This window comes from Cryptomeria japonica, chromosome 10 (genome assembly GCF_030272615.1).
Source record: "Cryptomeria japonica chromosome 10, Sugi_1.0, whole genome shotgun sequence".
NCBI lineage: Eukaryota > Viridiplantae > Streptophyta > Pinopsida > Cupressales > Cupressaceae > Cryptomeria > Cryptomeria japonica.
In genome coordinates this window covers 425,891,637-425,911,138 of record NC_081414.1, presented here as the reverse complement: position 1 = coordinate 425,911,138, position 19,502 = coordinate 425,891,637, and the positions used below count along the sequence as shown (strand labels likewise).

Genomic DNA, 19,502 nt, shown 5'->3' with positions numbered 1-19,502 from the left:
CATTTTGTCATAAACATTAAAACAAAAAACAAAAAAAAAAGAGTAATTTCTAAGTAAAGGAAAATTTGTGAAAAAAATAATAGATTAATATTAAGAGTTAAGTAATCTAAATTTTAGAGAAAAATAAAATAAACTTTGAAAAAATCATAAATTTTAGAATAAAATAAAAACATAATTTTCTAATATAATTAAATGATTCTCAAACTTTAAAGTAGTAATACAAATATATTGAAATAACTTTAAATAGTTTAAATTTTAGGGAGAAAAAGACAAACAATCATTATATGCTATCCAATGATATAATTTGGTGTATACTCTTTAGGCTTTAGTGCTTATGGTCTTTAGGCTTTGTAGGTAGATGACAATCATATTAATGCTATCTAATGCAACTCATCAAAATGAAGATTAGTGCGAATAGATTTCCACATTTCATGTAACTATCTATTCAGTTTAGCATCAACATTTTAGGTCACACAACGTGGATGAGAGAGAGCTCAAGGAATGAAAAAAATTATATTTATAGGGCTTTTAAAAGTATAATATATTATGATTGATTTCATGCATTGTGGAATGCTTCACATTGTACATATAGGATATGTAGCAAGCATTCAAAATGCCTCCACATTGTACATATAAGATATGTAGCTTACCTTTTGTTTGGACCTTTATTTGTATGATTTCATTCAAGTTTTCCAACACAATTTCACAAAGACATTTGATAAAAAAAATTATATGCCATAAAAAATATTTAGAACTCTAAAACTTCAGCATATATTACTATCGACTAACCATTGCACCTTCAATTGATACAAGCGCTAGTTAAGTAATTCCATGAAAACCCTCCAAGAACCATGATAATTTTAAATTCAAACTGATTGGTACTTGTAGGGGAACCCCTCGAAGAAGATTTTAAATTCAAACTGATTAGGTAGCGTTTGTCCAAGCACTAACAAATAAATAAAGGCAGTTAAAACCCAAACAAATTGCCATTTGCGGTCCTTCGATTTTTTTTCTTTCCCAAAATTTTCCTCCATTGGAACTTGTACAGCAAAGAAGCTCCCGAAATGGTATGATTGAATAAGTAGCGGGGATCCCCAATTTGGGGAACGTCGGACAAACTTGACACAGATGAAAGCAGAGGAGAGGTGCAAATAGAGGACGCAAGGGAAACGCAAATGGTATAATTAGAATTGAGAATTGTTGGCATTATAGGTAGGTGATGGAGCATTATAGGTAAAATTGGTAATGGAGCATCGTAGCAGGCCCTGTGCTTCGGGGCGTAAGAGGTACGCTCCTCCCCCTAGACAGAGGAGGGAGGAGGAGGATGAGGAGAGTGAGGTAGCGGCACTGCCGTTGGATGTGGTGCGGAGAATAGCGGCGAGGCTGAGGGGCGGGGATTTGCGGTCGGTGAGCTTGGTATGCCGCGCCTGGAATGAGGCGCTGGCGCCACTGAGGGAGGCCATGGTGATGGTGCGGTGGGGGAAGCGGTTCAAGCATGGTACGAGTGGGGTTTCCCAAAACAGGGACAAAGCCCTTCATTCTTTCCTCAACGCCGCTCGCAAGGGCTCCTCCGCTGCCATGGTCGACGCAGGCCTTCTCCTTTGGGAGATGGTAATGCACCTTATTGCTTCTCTCTCTAGTATCTCTACTTGTCGACACATAGAATAAGCCCCGCCTGCTGTGTCTTTTGTTGCGCAGGGCAGGAAAGAGCAAGGAATAGAGCTCTACAGAGCAGCTGCCGACCTTGGAGATGCCGCAGGACAATGCAATCTCGGTCTTTCGTACTTGCAAGGTACACTCAGTTTTCCTCCAATTCAACACACACGTCTCCTCCTTGCATAATTAGGGGCTGTATGCAAAGATCGAATCTTCATCGAGTGTGATCTTCAACGTTTTTCAAGATTAATACACGGTTTCACCAGAAACTTTACACTCTTGATTTGTTGTGGATTGTGAAAACCTCATGCTTATCATTAATATCGAAGCATCCCCTCTACGCAAACTTGCGCTAATAATATGAATTTTGCTTCCCTTGAAGCAATTTACCTGTCAACACGTTTCAGTTAGCTGAAGTTGTCAACGAAGATAATGCAAAAGTGCGCTACACACTCAAATTTGCAATGAACAAAATCATACTGGCATAACTACATCTAAAAAGGTCTTATCCATCAAACGACGACATCTAGTCAAACTAATAATTCCACTTGAAGGGATGCAAACGAAATTTATGTACAAAATTGCAAATTTACATTACATTAACTTATAGCAAGCCGATACCATTTCATTAACTGAAAGGAAACCAATCGCGGATACAGTCTTCATGTGTAAGGATTTATTTTATGCTGGCTACCAGAGAAACATTTATTTCTGAACTCTATTTCCAGGTTGATGAACTTCAATATTCAGAGCTGCCCCATAGAGCTGAACTCTGATCATATGCTTCTTTGTATTAAAATCGGCATAAAAGCTACGGACCTGCATGTAGAGCAGATTCAACAATGTCACAGGAAGGTTGTTAAACAAGGAATAAACAAGGAAAAATACTTATAAATCAAGAAAACCATGAGCTATTCAAAGCTGCCCTGGAAAAGCACCTATAGTCAGCAAAAAACAGTGTAGAAAGCAAGGGGAAGAAGAGAGAAAAAGAGTATGTTTGCAGCAGCAAGCTGATCCCATTAATTCACAAGGCTTTGAAAGTATGTAAGCGATCTAAACAAGAGAATATACAAACAATTGATAAAATCTCAAAAAGAAAGTTCTGTAATCTCAAGGAGGAAGGAATTAATCACTTTGGGGAAACATAATCCCAAAGGATTTTGGATGGAACTACAAACCGAGAGGAAACAAATAGAAAATAACATCACTGATGCCCAGTGGTTAGAATATGCGAAACTCCTATATGAACGAACAAATGTGAAAAATAACCCACCCACAATTGAAACTTCAGCTGAGCTTTTTTCAGTAATAGACATCAAGCAAGGTATAAGGAATTTGACAAGTGGTAAAGCACAAGATATTGATGGTTTACAAGATTTCTTTTTAAAGTGGGGAGTGGGTCTCCTAGCTCCACATATCACGAAGGTCTCTAATGGTGTTACTCAAAACATTTTTCCGATTGAATGGACAACCAGTGTCGTCATTCCTCTTCACAAAAGTGGGGACATTAATAACCCCTCAAATTACCGTACTATTATGGTCAACCCTCTCTTTGGGAAGCTTTTTGGGAGCATGATAGAGCGTAGAATAAACAAATGGGCAGAAAAAGAGGGAAAGAGGGAAAGAGGGAAAGAGGTCAGGCTGGTTTCCGGCTTAATAAACACTCCACCGTTGATCACTGCATTACTTTAAGGCACTTCATTGAAAAAGATTGGGACAGGCAAGGGGAAGAAGCATTTTGCAGCATTTTGCTGTTTTGTTGATTTCAAAAAGGCTTTCGACACTATCCCTAGGGACAAGCTTTGGCATAGAATGGAAGAACATAGGGTATTAGAGGAGTTTAGAGCTGCTGTCCACAAACTTTAAGAGCAGGTTAAAGCCAAAATCAGAACTAAAGAGGGTATGTTTGAATGCTTTGGTAGTGACATTGGGGTCAAATAGGGTTGCCTTTTATCTCCCACATTGTTCGATTTATATATTGACAAGCTTGAAGAGTGGTTAAACCATAGTTTTAAGACTCATGGACTCGCCACGGACTCGCTATGGACTCGTGAGTCTAGTGGCGCCATGAGTCGACTCGCCATGGACTCGCGAGTCCTGGCGAGTCTTTTTGAAAGACTCGCGAGTGTTTCAAATTGACTCACGCGAGTCTTTCACTTGGACTCGCAAGTCTTTTGATTAGACTCGTGCAACCCAGAAAACAAGTGAAAAAGTTATCTAAATCTTTTTTTTCAAGTCACTCTCATTCTCTTCATCAGAATATATACATGAAATATAACATTAAGTAACTTATACTTTAAGTTATATTTCATGTATATATTGGCAGGATGTTTGAGAGTGGTTTCAGATATCTAGGAATTATAATGCAAATTCTAGGTTTTAGAAGATCTTTTAAATTTTTAGACTTAGTCAAATTTCAGTAATCAGTAGGCGAGACTATTAACATTCTCTCGCCCTCTCTATCTCACTCACTTTATTTGCCTCGAATTTAAGACCTATCTATCTCCCTATCACTCTTCCTCTATCCCCTCTCTCTACCACTCTCTATCTTAGTCTCTCCTCTCTCCCTCAAGATCTAGACCTATCATTATATGTAATTTTGTAAACATTTATAAACTTATGCTTCTATTATACATTTTAAAGTTTGAAACCATGAGTATGAATGATGAAATATCAAATATTGAGTGTTTGGAGATCATATGACACGTGTAATGTTTCAATTATGGCTCTTATGTTCTCTAAATGCATTAATTTCTTTATGTTTTTTTGTAAAACTACGGTTTTTTTTTTGCCGAGTCCTTGCCAAGTCTTTCGCAAGTCTTTCACGAGTCCAAGTCCGAGTCCAATTTTTTGGTTTGCCGAGTCCGTAGCGAGTCCGAGTTTTAAAACTTTGTGTTAAACAATACCAATGGGGAATGTATCCAGCTGGCGAGATACGTGGTAAAGTTGTTCCTATATGCTGATGACCTTATTCTTATTGCAAAATCAGCACAAGGTTTGAGAGAACATTTGAAGGCTCTTGAACTCTTTTGTCAGGAGGTTGGGATGCAAGTGAATACCAGCAAAACCAAAGTCACGTTCTTTTCATTGAAAAGGAAGAAGCAACAAGTTAATTTTATTTTTGAGGGCAACCCCTTGGAGGTAGTAGTGGAATACAAATACCTAGAAATTGATTTTCACTATAGGCTCAATTGGGAGACATGTAGATCAAAGAGGATTCAAGGAGGATGGAAAGCCTAATATCTTCTTCAGAACAGATGTAGGAAAGCTGAGTTGTGGGATTGGAAGACTAAGAAAACTCTTTTCGTCTTGTTAGTAGTGCCAGTTATTCTTTACGGATGTGAAGTTTGGGGGAATAGCATGTCAAACCACAAGTGGCGACAGATAGAAAGAATCCAAAAGCATCTGATTACTAGCAGTCTCAAAGTCAAATCAACTATACCTTATGAGATTCTTCTAGTAGAAGCTGGTATGTTCCTAATTGACGCTTTGGCGGTAATTTGGTTGTTATGCTACTTAAAAAAGAGAGAAAATATGGATAAGCACCGCTGGCCCAAAATGATTGTTGAGGAGGGGCTAAAATGTAGGAAGAAGACATGGAAGAAACAAATCAACAGGTGGATGAACAAGTGGGACATAAATATGCATGGATGTCCTAGCACTAAAGAGGAGATTAAAAAGTGGGTACTGGAAAAATTTAGGGATGCCATGTGGACAAAACAATTAGGTAGGAAAAAAACATATTATATCAAAGCATTTAACCATTCTTGGAAACATGATGAAAAAGCCTATTTGAGATCTACGATCAGCTCAAAGGCCAAAATTTTATGTGCTCAGCTGAGTACTGGTTCTCATCATTTGAGATGTGAAATTGGCAGGTGGAAGGTGCCCAAAGAAGAGTGGGAAGAGAGGATGTGCATTTTTTGTTGCAAGAGAGAGGTGGAAACAGAATGACATTTCATCAAGGAGTGTACAACATATGAGGATCTCCGCAGTCAATTTGAGGAGTTAAAGGTGGACAGTTTGAGTGAACTTTTTGAAGAGACCAGGCTTCACAAAACAAGAAGTTTCTTATTCAAGATTTATAAGAGAAGAAACAACATGGAAAGGAGCTTGAACATGGGCTAATTTTGGTTCTCGGTCCCTTAGACTGTTGGGTCTCGTGGACGTCATTAAAATTTCTTCATTCATTCAAAGATAAATATCATGTTAAATGTGTGTGTAATGGATGGCTTTGGACCAGTTTTCGTGTGAGTTTCTAGGACACAGAGATGTGGTTTTTGGCATGGCAGAATTTTTCAACGAAATTTTGGGACAGTAGGGGGCTGGCTATAAAAATAACTTAAACATATTAATAGCCGCTGTCATTTAAAAAAATTAACTACAGTTTTCTCAATTTCCAATTACTATCCCTCCTCCCCTTTTAGCTTGTAGGGATTTTTATCATTTTCTTCTATAAAAAGTTACCTTTTTTAGTTTTGTTGAATCAACTGAACCAGGCTACAGTACTGAAGAAAGGGGATGCCCTCTTTAAGTCCCCAAACCCTTGAGACTTCAGGGATGTCACTTGGGCCCCTAGGGATTGTGTCCTCATGGATCATTGCTTTGGATACATACTCAAGTTCCTTAGTTATTGCCCTGTTTCTTACTAATAAAATGTATATATCCAATTGCCAAGATGAAGACGTAAACTCTTACTCTCTTGAATTTGCTAACACAAAGAGTAGTCCAAGGGTTCTTGTTAGTAAAATCTAAATGAGAAAAAGTTCTCTTAGGTCATGGCCTAGCCAACACATTAGGTATGAAATATGGGAACACCCTTGTATGGATATATTGTTATAATTTGTACCCTTTTGTATTTTAACTCCTGGAAAAAAAATGGTTTCAAACCGAACATTGTGAATCTACCAACTCTCTTAGTGTTGCGGGGCCTAGAAATATATTAGTTAGCTAGATCATTATTGAATTGCAGGATGATTTTAATCTTAGACACCATTCATTAATGTCTTAAAGATTCTCAAAGGGTTGTGTAATTTTTATTAACTATCAAAATGATAACCACATAGAAAAAGCACAAACAAAATAAATCAGGTATTATCCTGCCATTATTTTCCTTAGTCATTTGACATTAATCACCCTTTTCTTGGTCCATTTTTTGGCCTATACTGTTTGCAACCAATTCCTAAAAGACTGATATTGAATCTGTGGTTTTTTCTTATTCAATTGACAGTAATTACCTTTTTTCTTTGCTCATTTTTATACTTATAGTCTTTGCAACCTATCTATATGCTTTTCATTATTCAATCAAGACTAGTTCACCAACAAGGCTTTTGAAAATCAAGGTCATAACATCCCCAAAATTTCCTTTACATAGTTGCATTTATTGGATGCATTTTACATCTATTCTTCTTATATCTATAATTCTTCTTTATCAAATGAAAATGCTAATTCAAGATCTGAAAAGTTAGGACTGCACCAAGATGTTGGGCTAGAACTTGACATTTGCTACAGACGGTAGCTGCAAATGAGAGTGGGAGTTGAACTAAGAAGTTCCTGCTAATATTATAAACTGTAAAAATAACAAATTCAAGCACATCAGCAATTAACTGTACTTTTGGCCTTTGTTGCCTTCTGGCATGAAGTATTTTTTTGCAATTTGAAACATCCCTTGTTTAAAAGACACTTTGAACCATAGATTATAGGCTAGAATTTAGGAGTTCCAAAAGAAAGAATTTATGAACTACAATCTAAGATATTTGTGTTCTTTCTTGGCTTGTGTTGACAGTCCGAGGTATCTACAATTATGCTGACTGATAATTTTGTTTGATTAATTTTTTTAATAAACAGTTTCAGTTATTGACAAAAATTAATGTGATAAGGTTCAATAGGATTTTTGGGCATGTTAGATCTTCTAAGGTATTGGCAACGCAAAAGGGACATTTGTGAAAGTGCCAAACTAACAAGCCAGGAAATGTAACTAACCATAGCAGATTGGGTTTTAAACTCAGCATTATGTCCACTTAAGCTATGTAATCCTTTTGTGCCTCCTCCATAGTTTGCACCATTAGCTCGAAGGGTTTAGAATGGGGTCCTTTTGCCCCTTAATAGGATCACCATCAAAGATACCATGAGATAAAAAGCAAACTAATTTGTAACATGCAGAAAACAAAACTTTGAAATAAATAGAAGACTGTGTTCTTGATATCCTTTCTAGCCACATTGCTTCAAAATAAACAAGACAAAATATGAGCCATAAAATAACAATCTCCCTTTGTTTTTTCTTCCTTCCATCCATCTATTTATTTTATGACACTTACATATTCAAGAAATTTAACTAGGGTTTGAATTGCTGATAGCTTCGACCCCATATACAAATTTGTCTAGCATTTTATTTTTAAATTTTATTTTGAACCTGTTATTAATCCAAAACATGTAATTTTCTTAAGAAATTGATTTTATCCTTCACCAAAGAAAAAGAAAGATGCATCAATTGAGCAACAAGGGTACTTGGGAAATATTGCTTTTTAAATGCAAAAAAAGATAACATCTTTGCTCCAAGAGAAAAATCTACATATTTACAAAAGTGAACATTTTTGGCTTAAACATACATTGAAACCTTGTGAAAAATCTTTAACTCTCCTAAACTAAGTAGGCATTGTTGTAGAAGCTAATTTTTGTGCCTTTGCACCAAGAGAAGAAATCCATGTCTTTACCAAAGCGAACATTTTGGCTTTGACATGCATATCAAACCCTGCTTAGAAATGAATTTTTTTTAGCTAAGCGGAAATTGTTCTTAGGAAATATTGACTTGCAGCTTGGTTACCGTACCAGTGAGATAGAATTGTATCACGTGCCATATAGTTTTTGCAACTATCACTGATCATTTAATATTCGTTAAAAGAGGATCTTGTCAAGAACAAAACACAATAATAAATATTAGAATTCATCTTGAAATTAATATCACAAAATTTTTGGTAGATATTTTTGATAAAGAGATAAAAACAGGTTTTGAAGTGCCCCTAAATCTGAAATGACTGCAAACAGAAGTCCGATTTATACTTAAATGACTGGAAATTCAAATTTATGAATACCACATCACATGTTGTAATGTCCCACCCCTGATTTTTGTTGTTGAAAAGAATATGTTTGCAATGTTTTTTCAATGAGAAGAGTTTGCTGTTGTACTTTCAGGTTTGCATTCATTATAAAATTATTCATATAGCTTTAAACATATGCAACATGATATAGAAAACAATGAGCTGGTTACAACAAGTCTTCATACAATCATCATAAACTCATTCAAAGCAATACAATCTGATTTTTAAATAATAATGCAAACCTGATAATGTTTTCAATCGAAGGGAAATGCTTAGAAATGTTTTTTTCCAACACCAATGTGAGCAATAGATAGTCAAGGGCGATTTCTTGAAATGATAATATCTATTATCAGCTGCTCCAAACTGCTCCAGCAATCTCTTTTTGCAAACAGCAGTATTAACATCCAAGGTAGTGTTAATGTTTGTGTACGCTGTAGGAGATTTTATTTACCTGCGATGGTTGTGCTATTGTCTTCAGTTGTTCGTCTTCCTTGTGATCTGCCGGTTTCTTCTATGTAGCTTTTCACCGTCACTGTTCTGCGTCCTTGCTGGCAGCGCTTCTTTTCATATCTGTCTCCACTCTTCTTGATTGCGCACCTTTGAATGCTTCGTGTCTCCGTCGGTTCTTCTCCTATTCTCTTTGTATTCCTTCCGGGAAGAGATTCTTTCGTGTCTTCATCCTTGTCGCTTTCGTCGGTGTTCATTTGTGTCTTTGTCTATGTGGCTCATGTCGGTGCGGGAGGAGTTACGGTTTTCTTTGTAACTGTCGCCGAGTTTATGACGTCTTAGCTTTCCGCCTTTCTCCATCTCGAGTTATCTATTTCGTGAACTTGTTCTTCTTTAAGAGGAGTGTTTTTGCAGGTTGTCGGTGTGAGCGATGAAATTCTTAAGAAGGACAATTTATATATATGTGTTGATGATTATTCGTAGAGTAGTTGTTTTTTGAGAAACGATATCTTCTTCAGAATCGTTGCATCTTCATCGGTCTTTCCATATTGTCTGTGTATTCAATTTATGTGTGATCCTTTTATATTATAGAAAGATTATATGTCATATATATGGTAGAAGCCATCATTTTCAGAAGTTTTTGGTTTATATTGTTGATTGTCAAAGTGAAAGCATTGTATCAGATTTGTGCCAATAATAAAGGTTGATTTTTGGTGTGGCTGGGTTTTTCACCTTTAGGTGGAGGGTTTTCCCAGGATAAAATTCTGTGTATCTTGTTCTTGTGAGATTTTCTAAGTTTCAGATTTCTGTGTCTTACCTTTTTGGTTTTATCTTTAACAGGTAGACCTGTTTCAAATGCCCAGATTGCTTTGGAATCTCTTCTACCCAAAACCCACAAAGTAACAAGGAAGAGGTGCCCAGTTCTAGGGGCGATTTAGCATAGAAAATTCAGTTCTTCATGAAATCTTACAAATGATAGCTTTAAAGATGGCACCCACAATAGAAGAATCCAACTAAAACATATCCAGAATGATAGCCTTCAATATTCAGGAGATATTAAACGAAGTTTGCTTCAGCTACTAAGAAAAGGCACTTCCAGATTTCTGAAAATTAACTCCAGCGCTCAGAAAAAAGAACTAATCTACTCAAAACTCACACCACACTAACAAAACCACACACCACATCCAAAAACCTCATACCCACATCAAAAGATTGAGAATATCCTCATTATTTCAACACCAAAATCATCCTTTCAAGACAAAATCAATGTAAGAATTGATAACTGTAAATCTAACCAGCTAGGGTGGGTCTCTCACCACTGAAACCAGCTAACCAGTAGAGGGTTTTTGTCCTCCAACCAGCAGTAGAGGGTTTTTGTCAAAGCAAGCATATAGAAATGAGAGCTCAAAACATGTATTTATAGGCCATCCTTTGGTTTGAAACCTTTTCTGTCCAAAATCGAAACTTTAAATCCCTAGAGAAGTTTGAACTTTTTATGAGCTCACAAATAAAATATTTTATTTTACTTTTGTCTCCTTATAACCCCTAGACGGTCCCTTGGGCAAGTAATAAAAACTCATAAAATTTATATATATTTCCTTCTCTTAAATGGCCCCTCTTAAAAAAGAAGGTTGTGTTACTAGACCAAGGGGGAATGTTTTAAAAGCACTTCATAACACTTAGTGAATGAAATAAAAATACAACTCTTCTGAAAACAATAAAAATTCACCAAGACCAACTGAAACACATCGCACTGAACCGAGAAAGGAATTGAGACCGTGGCCAAGTGCTAAAAATAGCAGCATGCCAAAAATAGTAAACTTTTCGGAGACACTGAAAATCACTGAAAGAGTTCACCTCGAGACACCGAGTCCCCTAACCACATCCACTTAGCCTATGGGAACCCCTGAAATAGGCTAATGGAAAACTTACATTGAGCTAGGTGTAAGAAGGGGACATGACAGTACTTTCTCTCCAGGATTGCTTGTTTTTCAAGCAATTGCAACTTAGGATGCTGTAAAATCTACTAACTCGCCCATGTAGCTGTAATGTCCCCTACTAGGATTTGATCTATTTTAACCATAATTAATCAATTTATATATACTTATAACTTAAACTAGATTGATTAGAAAGCAATTCCATCTTAACATGAACTAAATCTAATATTTTTATATGTATGATTTAGACATTATGTGTGTATATATATATATATATATAAAATCCTTATTCTGATTTGAACATGTAAATAAACCAATAAATGAACTATAATTTATACTATAAATCATTTATATCTTTATTAGTTGCCTATTTATTAATTACTTATTATATAAATTAATATTACCACCACTGCCTAACAAAAGCATCAATTATACTAGTGGTTGTAAGGGCAGACAGATCTGACATGCCTGCCACTTTATATGAAATCAAGCAGTTTATATTAATATTACTATTAAATTCTGCATTAAAAAAAATATTGAATATCATATATTAAGCATGTTAAGTTTGAAGGCCAACAGACACTTCTATTTTCCTTCCAATTGCTGTCTCTTCAGTTTATGCGTATATGATATGTCTTATATATGTTGTTGCTGTGTGATTGTATAAAAACAGTTTTGATATAATAAAAGATTCCTCTACTCAGTGTGGATGTAGCCATTTGGTGAACCACGATAAATTCTGGTGTCTGATTGTTTTGTATATTTTGTTCTGGTTTTCTATTTTTGTTTTCGCTCTTCCATACTTCACAATTGGTATCAGAGCAGGTTAAAGCTGCTGGTTGGAATTCGGCGATTGAATTCCTGAGAAATGGAAGAAGCTAAAATCGAGAAGTTCTCTAGTCAGAACTTTGGCTTGTGGAAAGTGCAGATGGAGTCCTTGCTAATAAAGCAAGACCTCTCACTTGCTCTTGAAGGGAAAGCGAAGAAGCCATCCACAATGGCTGATGAAGACTGGGAAAAATTAGATAAGAAGGCTAGAGTAACGATTTTTCTTTCGCTGTCCAATAATGTCCTTTTTAATGTCACAGCTGAATCTACAACAAAAGAAGTTTGGGACAAGCTTACATCTATGTATGCTATGGCTTCAGCTGTGAATAAAGTATTCATCATGAAGAAGTTATATAAACTCAAGATGAAAGAAGGAGGTATCGTGGCGAATCATATCAATGAATTCAACACTTTGATCAGCCAAGCGAATTCTGTAGGAATGACTCAAGACGATGAGAACAAAGCTGTTCTCTTGTTATGCTCTTTACCAAGCAGCTGGGATGGAGTTGTAACAGCTGTGAGCACTTCGGTATCCGGCAAGAACAAGCTGGTCTTTGATGATGTCGCGGCTACTCTTCTGAGCGAAGATATGAGAAGAAAGAACGATGAGGGGTCATTTGGTGAAGCTCTTACGGTCGTGAATACCGAGAATAGAGGAAGGAGTCATAATAGAGGCAAAAATTATCATCATAGACGATCAAAATCTGCTAAGAGGTCAAAATCAAGAGGCAGATTTGGCAAGTGTTGGTTTTGTGGCAAGGCTGGCCACACCAAAAGGAATTGTCATTCTTATAAAAAGGCTCAAGAGAAGGTAAGAGACAATGAGGCTAATGCTGTTTTTGACAAGGATGATAGTGTTTTAATTTTATCCACAAGTGATACTACTTCAAGTTCTTGGGTTTTAGACTCCAGAGCCTCTTTTCACGCTACCTCTTGTATGGAGGCCTTTGTAAACTATCAAAAGGGATAGTTTGGGAAAGTTTATTTAGGGGATAATAAGTCATGTGACATCGTTGGTAGGGGTGATGTTTTGTTGCAATTAAAGAATGGAGGTAAATGGTTGTTACAAGATGTGAGACATGTCCCAAAACTTAAGAGAAATCTGATTTCCGTAAGCCAATTATTTACTCAAGGCTGCAATATAATCTTCTCTTTAGATACATGGAAAATAACCTGAGTTACCGGGTTCGGCTCCCTAGACCCCTGGTACTGGTCCGGTACGGTCTTGGTTCAGGGTTTGGGTCCGGTTCACTTGTGGTTCAGACAGGGTTCGTGGTTCACAGGCCTGGTTCGAACCAGGGCGAACCCAAGAGGACCCAAGGTCGAACCCAAGAGGACTCAAGTCGAACCCAGGGGTCTGACAGCCCAAAAATGGATTTTTTTTTTGCAAAATTTATTTATTTTTTGAATTCGACCACATAAAAAATTAAAATGACCATATGTCTCAAGCCACACACCTATGCATCGTACAACCAAGAGAGAAGCACAAGTCTGTATGAAAGAACAAGTCAAAAAACACAATTCTTGTACGGAAGATTGCACCTTGATCAGAATTTTGACTTCTTTGGCCTTGTTCCTGACGTCTTAAAAAAATAGAAAATTGATGCACGCCATGGAGTTCCGTGTGGGTTTGAAGGTTGTAATTTGGTGTTGGCGGTGGGGGCACTGCCCCTCGACCCCACCCTGTACCGCAAACAGGGAGCGCGCCCTGGGCGCTGCCCCAGGACCCTGCGAGGGGCGCTGCCCCTCGACCCCGCAAGGGGCTCTGCCCCTTGATCCCGCTGGGGGCGCTGCCCCAAACCCCCATTAGAGAATCCATTTGATGATCAAACTTTAAATTGTTGAAAGTTGAAACAATGATACTTGAATATTTTATCATTTTGATATTAAACTTGATGCATATGATGCTGTTATGGTATGATCATGATGCTATGATTACAAGTTTATGTTGGTTTTGTTGTTTATATGATGCTATGTGACATGCTAATCTTAATTCATGCTTATAGGATGCATATATATATAATTTACATGTTTTTGTACTAACGAACCCAAACGAACCCAAACCCCTTTTCAAAATTTTGCCGTACTGGCGTACCGGGTTCTTCGAACCCGAACCGGTGCCCGAACCCGAACCGGTAACTTAGAAAATAACCAAAGGATCCTTGCTGATTACCAAAGGGAACAAGGTGGGCAACTTTTATGTTTTTGATAATGACTCTCAAGTGGGAGCTGCTATGGCGATGGCGGACAACGAAACCGAGCTTTGGCATCGAAGGCTCGGACATATGAGCAAGAAAGGACTTGAGGTGATGGTAAAAAGAGATCAATTACCGGGTTTAAAATCCGTGGATTTGGATTTTTTTCACCATTGCCTTTATGGCAAGCAAAAGAGGGTCAGCTTCTTGAAGATGGGTCGTGAGAAGAGCACTTCACCTTTGGAGCTTGTTTATTCGGATGTTTTTGGACTGACGGAGGTAACCTCTCTTGGTGGTGCAAATTATTTTGTAACATTTCTTGATGATTGCACTAGGAAGGTTTGGATTTTCATGATTAATAGGAAATCTGAAGTATTTAGTAAATTCAAAATTTTCAAAGCACTAGTTGAAAATTAGAGTAGACATAACATTAAGTGTTTGCAAACCGATAATGGAGGAGAATTTTGCTCCTTAGAATTCGATTCTTTTTGTGCTAACAATGGTGTTCGAAGAATTAAAATCGTCTCGTTTACCCCTCAAGAGAATGGAGCAGCAAAGAGGTTAAATAGAACGATTTTGGAGAAAGCACGGTGCATGCTTTCCAATGCTGGACTTGTGAAAGAGTTTTGGGTAGAAGCTTGTAACACAACGGAGTCCCTCTTCTTGCTTGGATTTTGGCACTCCGGAGGAGGAATGGTTGGGCATGCGGATTTCCTACACTCATCTCCGTCTGTTTGGTTGTGAAGCATTTGCGCTTATTCCCAAAGAGTAGCGAACAAAATTGGACCCCAAATCGAAGCGTTGCGTTTTTGTGGGATATGGTGAAAATCAATATGGGTTCAGATTATGGGATCCGGTTGACAAGAAAATACTTTGTAGCAGAGATGTTACCTTTAATGAGGCAGTGTTTCCTAGTTTGAAAGAACATGACAGTCCCACAGTTGAATATATACCTTTAGTTGACCTATGCAATAATGGAAAGGTCGAACAGGTTTCTTCTAGGAGACATCCAGTATCCTTGTTTCTCCTACCTTTGTTTTATAACCTGTCTCTTCATCCCAATTTACCTCACAGTCATTATTTCCAGATTCTACTGCTTATGGTGAAGGAAGGGAAGTAACTTCTACACACTTCCCTCTTTTCCCCGATTCTTCTTGCTCCCTGGTCACCAATTATCGCTGTGGATTTGAACAACATAATGGCCATCGCTCTAATCACGATATTGACATCTCCCTTGCCGGTGATGATAGTGTCCAACATGCTAGGGGGCGTGGAGCTGAATTAGGAACTATGACACCACGTGTTTCCTCCTTGCACAGCCCAAACAAAATCGGGCTTCATTCCAATTCACAGGCCATGGTTGAGGAGCTGTCGTTGGGTCCACATGTTCAACATGGACAACCCAAACCTTTCGATGCACAACAGAATGTTGATGCACAACCATATTGATGCACAACAATACGGAGGTGCACAACAATACGAAATGGATATTTCAGATAAGCCTTCATGCGTAGAAATGGATATTTCACATACAGGGGAAAACATCACTCATTCACAGGGACCGAGCCAAGACAATCTTGAAAACTTGGGCACTAATCAATTATGAAGGTCTACAAGACAGAGAAGCCCTCCATCTAAGTTTTCAGATTATGAGTTGTTATTAGCAGAGTACCCCGAATCTTTGGTTGCTGATTAGACAGAACCGATTAATTATAAACAGGCTTGCCAGACAATTGATTCTTTAAAATGGGAAGAGGCGATGCAAGATGAGATGAGCTCGTTGCAAGCTAATAACACTTGGGACTTGGTGCCACTTCCGCCTAATCGAAGACCCTTGAAGAATCGTTGGGTATACAAGTTGAAAGAGGAGGATGCAAGTCAGAAACGTTAACGTGCCAGATTGGTTGTCAAGGGGTATGATCAACAGAAGGGCATCGATTTTAATGAGATTTTCTACCCAGTTGTGCGAATGACTACAATTTGGACTGTTTTGGGTTTGGCTGCAGCTTGGGATCTTGAACTTGACTAGTTGGATGTCAAGACGACCTTCCTACATGGTGACGTTAATGAAGAGCTATATGGTGCAGGAGCACCTAGTTTTACCTAGTTTTATTGATGCATTTTTCAAAATTTTGGAGTGAGTGATCATGTTTGGGATCAATAAATGAATAATGGACTGTTGATAGGTCCACAAGTGTGTTTTGGAGTTATTTGAAGTGTGTTTGTCAAAAAGGTTTGTTTGTTTTCTCAGTTTTGGCCAATGTGCCCTTGTAAGCCAAAAATGGCATTATTTTGCAAAATAGTGTAAAACTCTTTTAAGGCCTCATTAGGCATTTGGTCATGTTAGTTTGATGTTAGGGAACCATCCTAGGGGGTTTAGAGTGAATAGAAATGCATAAGTTGCAAAAATGCAAAATGGAGCAAAAGTTGTCATTGTTGCTTGACAACTTTTTGCAACTTTTTAAAATTGATCAAATCGGTGGTTAGGAAATCGATGGGGGGTTGGTTATGAGCAAGGAGGCATTTAAAATGCTTTTGCAATGATTGTAAATGGGTTGGAAGTTCCATGATCAAACTTTGAATAATATTTGAAGGCAATTTTTCAGGTTTTTGCATAAGATTTTGTCATTTTGGTAATAGCAGTCCGTACCAGATGATCTGATCTTGGTACTGTCCTTTCATGGTGGTTTAGTATATGTTGTTGTGTTGCTCAGGAAGTGATATTATTCTTTCTTAGTGTAGGTTTAGATTACAAATTGTCTTCTACTGCGCTGCTCTCAGTCTGAGCAAGGGTTTAAGACCCTAGACATGGTTCCAACTTGAAATCCCATTGTGTTTGTTCGATGGCCCTTGGGATTCAAGTCATGGAGCCTATATATAGTGTACATATTCTTTGTAATGTCCTGGAGGTTGCTTGGAAGCCTTTTGCCATCATATCCTAGGCGAGCTCTGCCATAGCACTACTAGGGATATGACTGTCATTTTTGTCATTGCTTGCAAGGAAGATAAAATGTGGATGTGCCAAGTGTTTGGCATGAAAGAAAGAAGCCTATTGGAGTCTCAGTAGAAGCAGGGAGGTGTGACAGGGTGTAGAAACCAATAAACCCTATTGGAAAAGATTATTAACTCTCAAACCCTCAAAAAGAGCCATTTTTGGGGTTCGTACCTGTACAGACGTACCAGACAGCCTACCCTACTGAACCTAAAAGTTTGTCCAAAAGGATATCCGGATCACTAAAGGTTTTGGGAGGTATTTTGGAAGTTTTTTGAGCAATTGAACAAAAACCGCGAAGGTAGGGCTAATAGGTGCTCTAGGGCTACTAGGCCTAGAAAATAGGAATAAGAGAAAGCGATGGGAAAATGGAGAGAAACCAATCAAAGAAACACATGAATGGAATTGAAACACCTTCTCTACACCCCCTGAGACCCCTGCAAGTGTATGTTGGAGGTTTTGACAACTTGATGGTTGGATTTACTCTAGTGAATCCCAGCCATGCTTGTGAGTAATAGGAGCAAACAAGTTGATAGGGAGCACTCTAAAGGAGTTTAGCTGTTTGACTTGATATTGGACAAGAGCAGGGTGTGAACAAGGATGGAAGCCCACTAAAACATCTCTTACCTACCTATTAAACAAGGTGCAACTCTTTTGTGAGATTCTCCCCATCACTATACATGGAGCAGTCGGAAGGACTTACACAACCGGGACAAGAACATCTTTATTGCCGGTTGAAGCGCAACTTATATGGGCTTAAGCAAGCCCCATGACAATGGTATCTCAAGTTTGATTGCTTCATGACTTAGCACAATTTCATACGATGTGAATCTGATCCTTGCGTCTATTATAAGAAGCTTCCTAATGGAGAATTTGTTATTCTTCTACTCTACGTTGATGACATGTTGGTTGCTGGTACAAGTAAGAGGATTGTTTCTGAGTTGAAGGCACAATTAGCTACAAGATTTTCTATGAAAGACTTAGGCGCTGCTAAGAAGATTCTTGGAATGACAATCACTAGAGATAGACGGAAGAAGGAGATCATGTTGTTACAAAAGGCATACATTGACAAAGTTGTAGACAAATTTGGTATGGCTGATGCAAAGATTGTCTCTACTCCCCTTGCTGCTCATTTTCGTTTATTTTCTGATTTGTGTCCAAAGACCCAAGAGGATAAGGAGTTTATGGAAGGTATTCTTTACAAATCTGCAGTTGGTAGTATTATGTATGCTATGGTCTCCACTCGTCCTGACATTGCTCATGTTGTGGGAGTGGTAAGCAGATTTATGTCCAATCCCGGGAAGCCTCATTGGGAACCAGTTAAATGGATATTGAGGTATCTTAAGGGCACTTCTGATTATGTTTTGTGTTTTGGTGGCAATAATGTATAGATCCAAGGTTTCACTAATTCTCATCTTGCCGGGGATTTAGATAAATGGAGGTCTACTACTGGCTATGCCTTCATGTTTGCTGGAGCTGCCATTAGTTGGGTCTCAAGGCTGCAACATTCAGTTGCTCTTTCTTCCGCCAAAGCTGAGTATTTGGCTCTTTCCGAAGGTGCCAGGGAGATGATCTGGTTACAACGATTGTTTAGGGATTTGCATTGTCAACAAAGTGATTATGTTTTGTTTTGTGATAGTCACAATGCTATCTTTATGGCTCACAATCATTCATCTCAGCGTCGTTCTAAACATATTGACATTCATGCTCATTTTGTTCGCCATGTGATGGAAGAGGGCAAGTTAAAAGTTGCAAAAATTGACACTAAGGTCAATCCGGCAGATATTTTAACCAAGGTTGTTCCCAAAGAGAAGTTCGAATGTGCCAGGACTTCTCTTGGTCTTGTTAAACTGAAGTAAGATTGGAAATAGAGCAGGGGAATGTTTGATCAGTGGCAGCATCCGTTGGCATTCAGGTGGGAGATTGTTAAGTCTAAAGGCCAACGGACACTTCTATTTTCCCTCCAATTGCTGACTCTTCAGCTTATGCGTATATTGTGTCTTATATATGTTGCTGCTGTGTGATTGTATAAAAACAGTTTTGATATAATAAAAGATTCCTCTGCTCAGTGTGGATGTAGCCATTTGGTGAACCACGATAAATTCTGGTGTCTGATTGTTTTGTATATTTTGTTCTGGTTTTCTGTTTTTGTTTTCGCTCTTCCATACTTCACAAAGCATGCATATTAAGCCACCCCCATGCATACCGCTAAGAACAAGGATGTTTACTGCATGTAACTCAAAAACAATTCTGATCTGATCTAGCAGTCATGTTCCCTTGACTCAGCCTTTTCTTTTTGCATTACCATTCATTCCATACTTCCTAGATAAAAATCGAAGCTGCAGGTTTT

The 19,502-nt window shown here is 38.0% G+C and overlaps 1 protein-coding gene across 1 annotated transcript in view; it reads left to right on the top strand.

Moving 5' to 3' along the window:
* The first annotated feature begins 983 nt into the window (after positions 1-983).
* Positions 984-19,502, top strand: part of LOC131034103 (F-box protein At1g70590) — an 82,200-nt gene continuing 63,681 nt past the window's right edge. Inside the window, exons 1-2 of the mRNA XM_057965479.2 lie at positions 984-1,611; positions 1,699-1,792. Of these exons, the coding sequence (XP_057821462.2) occupies positions 1,246-1,611; positions 1,699-1,792 (460 nt within the window). The 5' untranslated portion in view covers positions 984-1,245. The remainder of the gene's footprint in view (positions 1,612-1,698; positions 1,793-19,502) is intronic.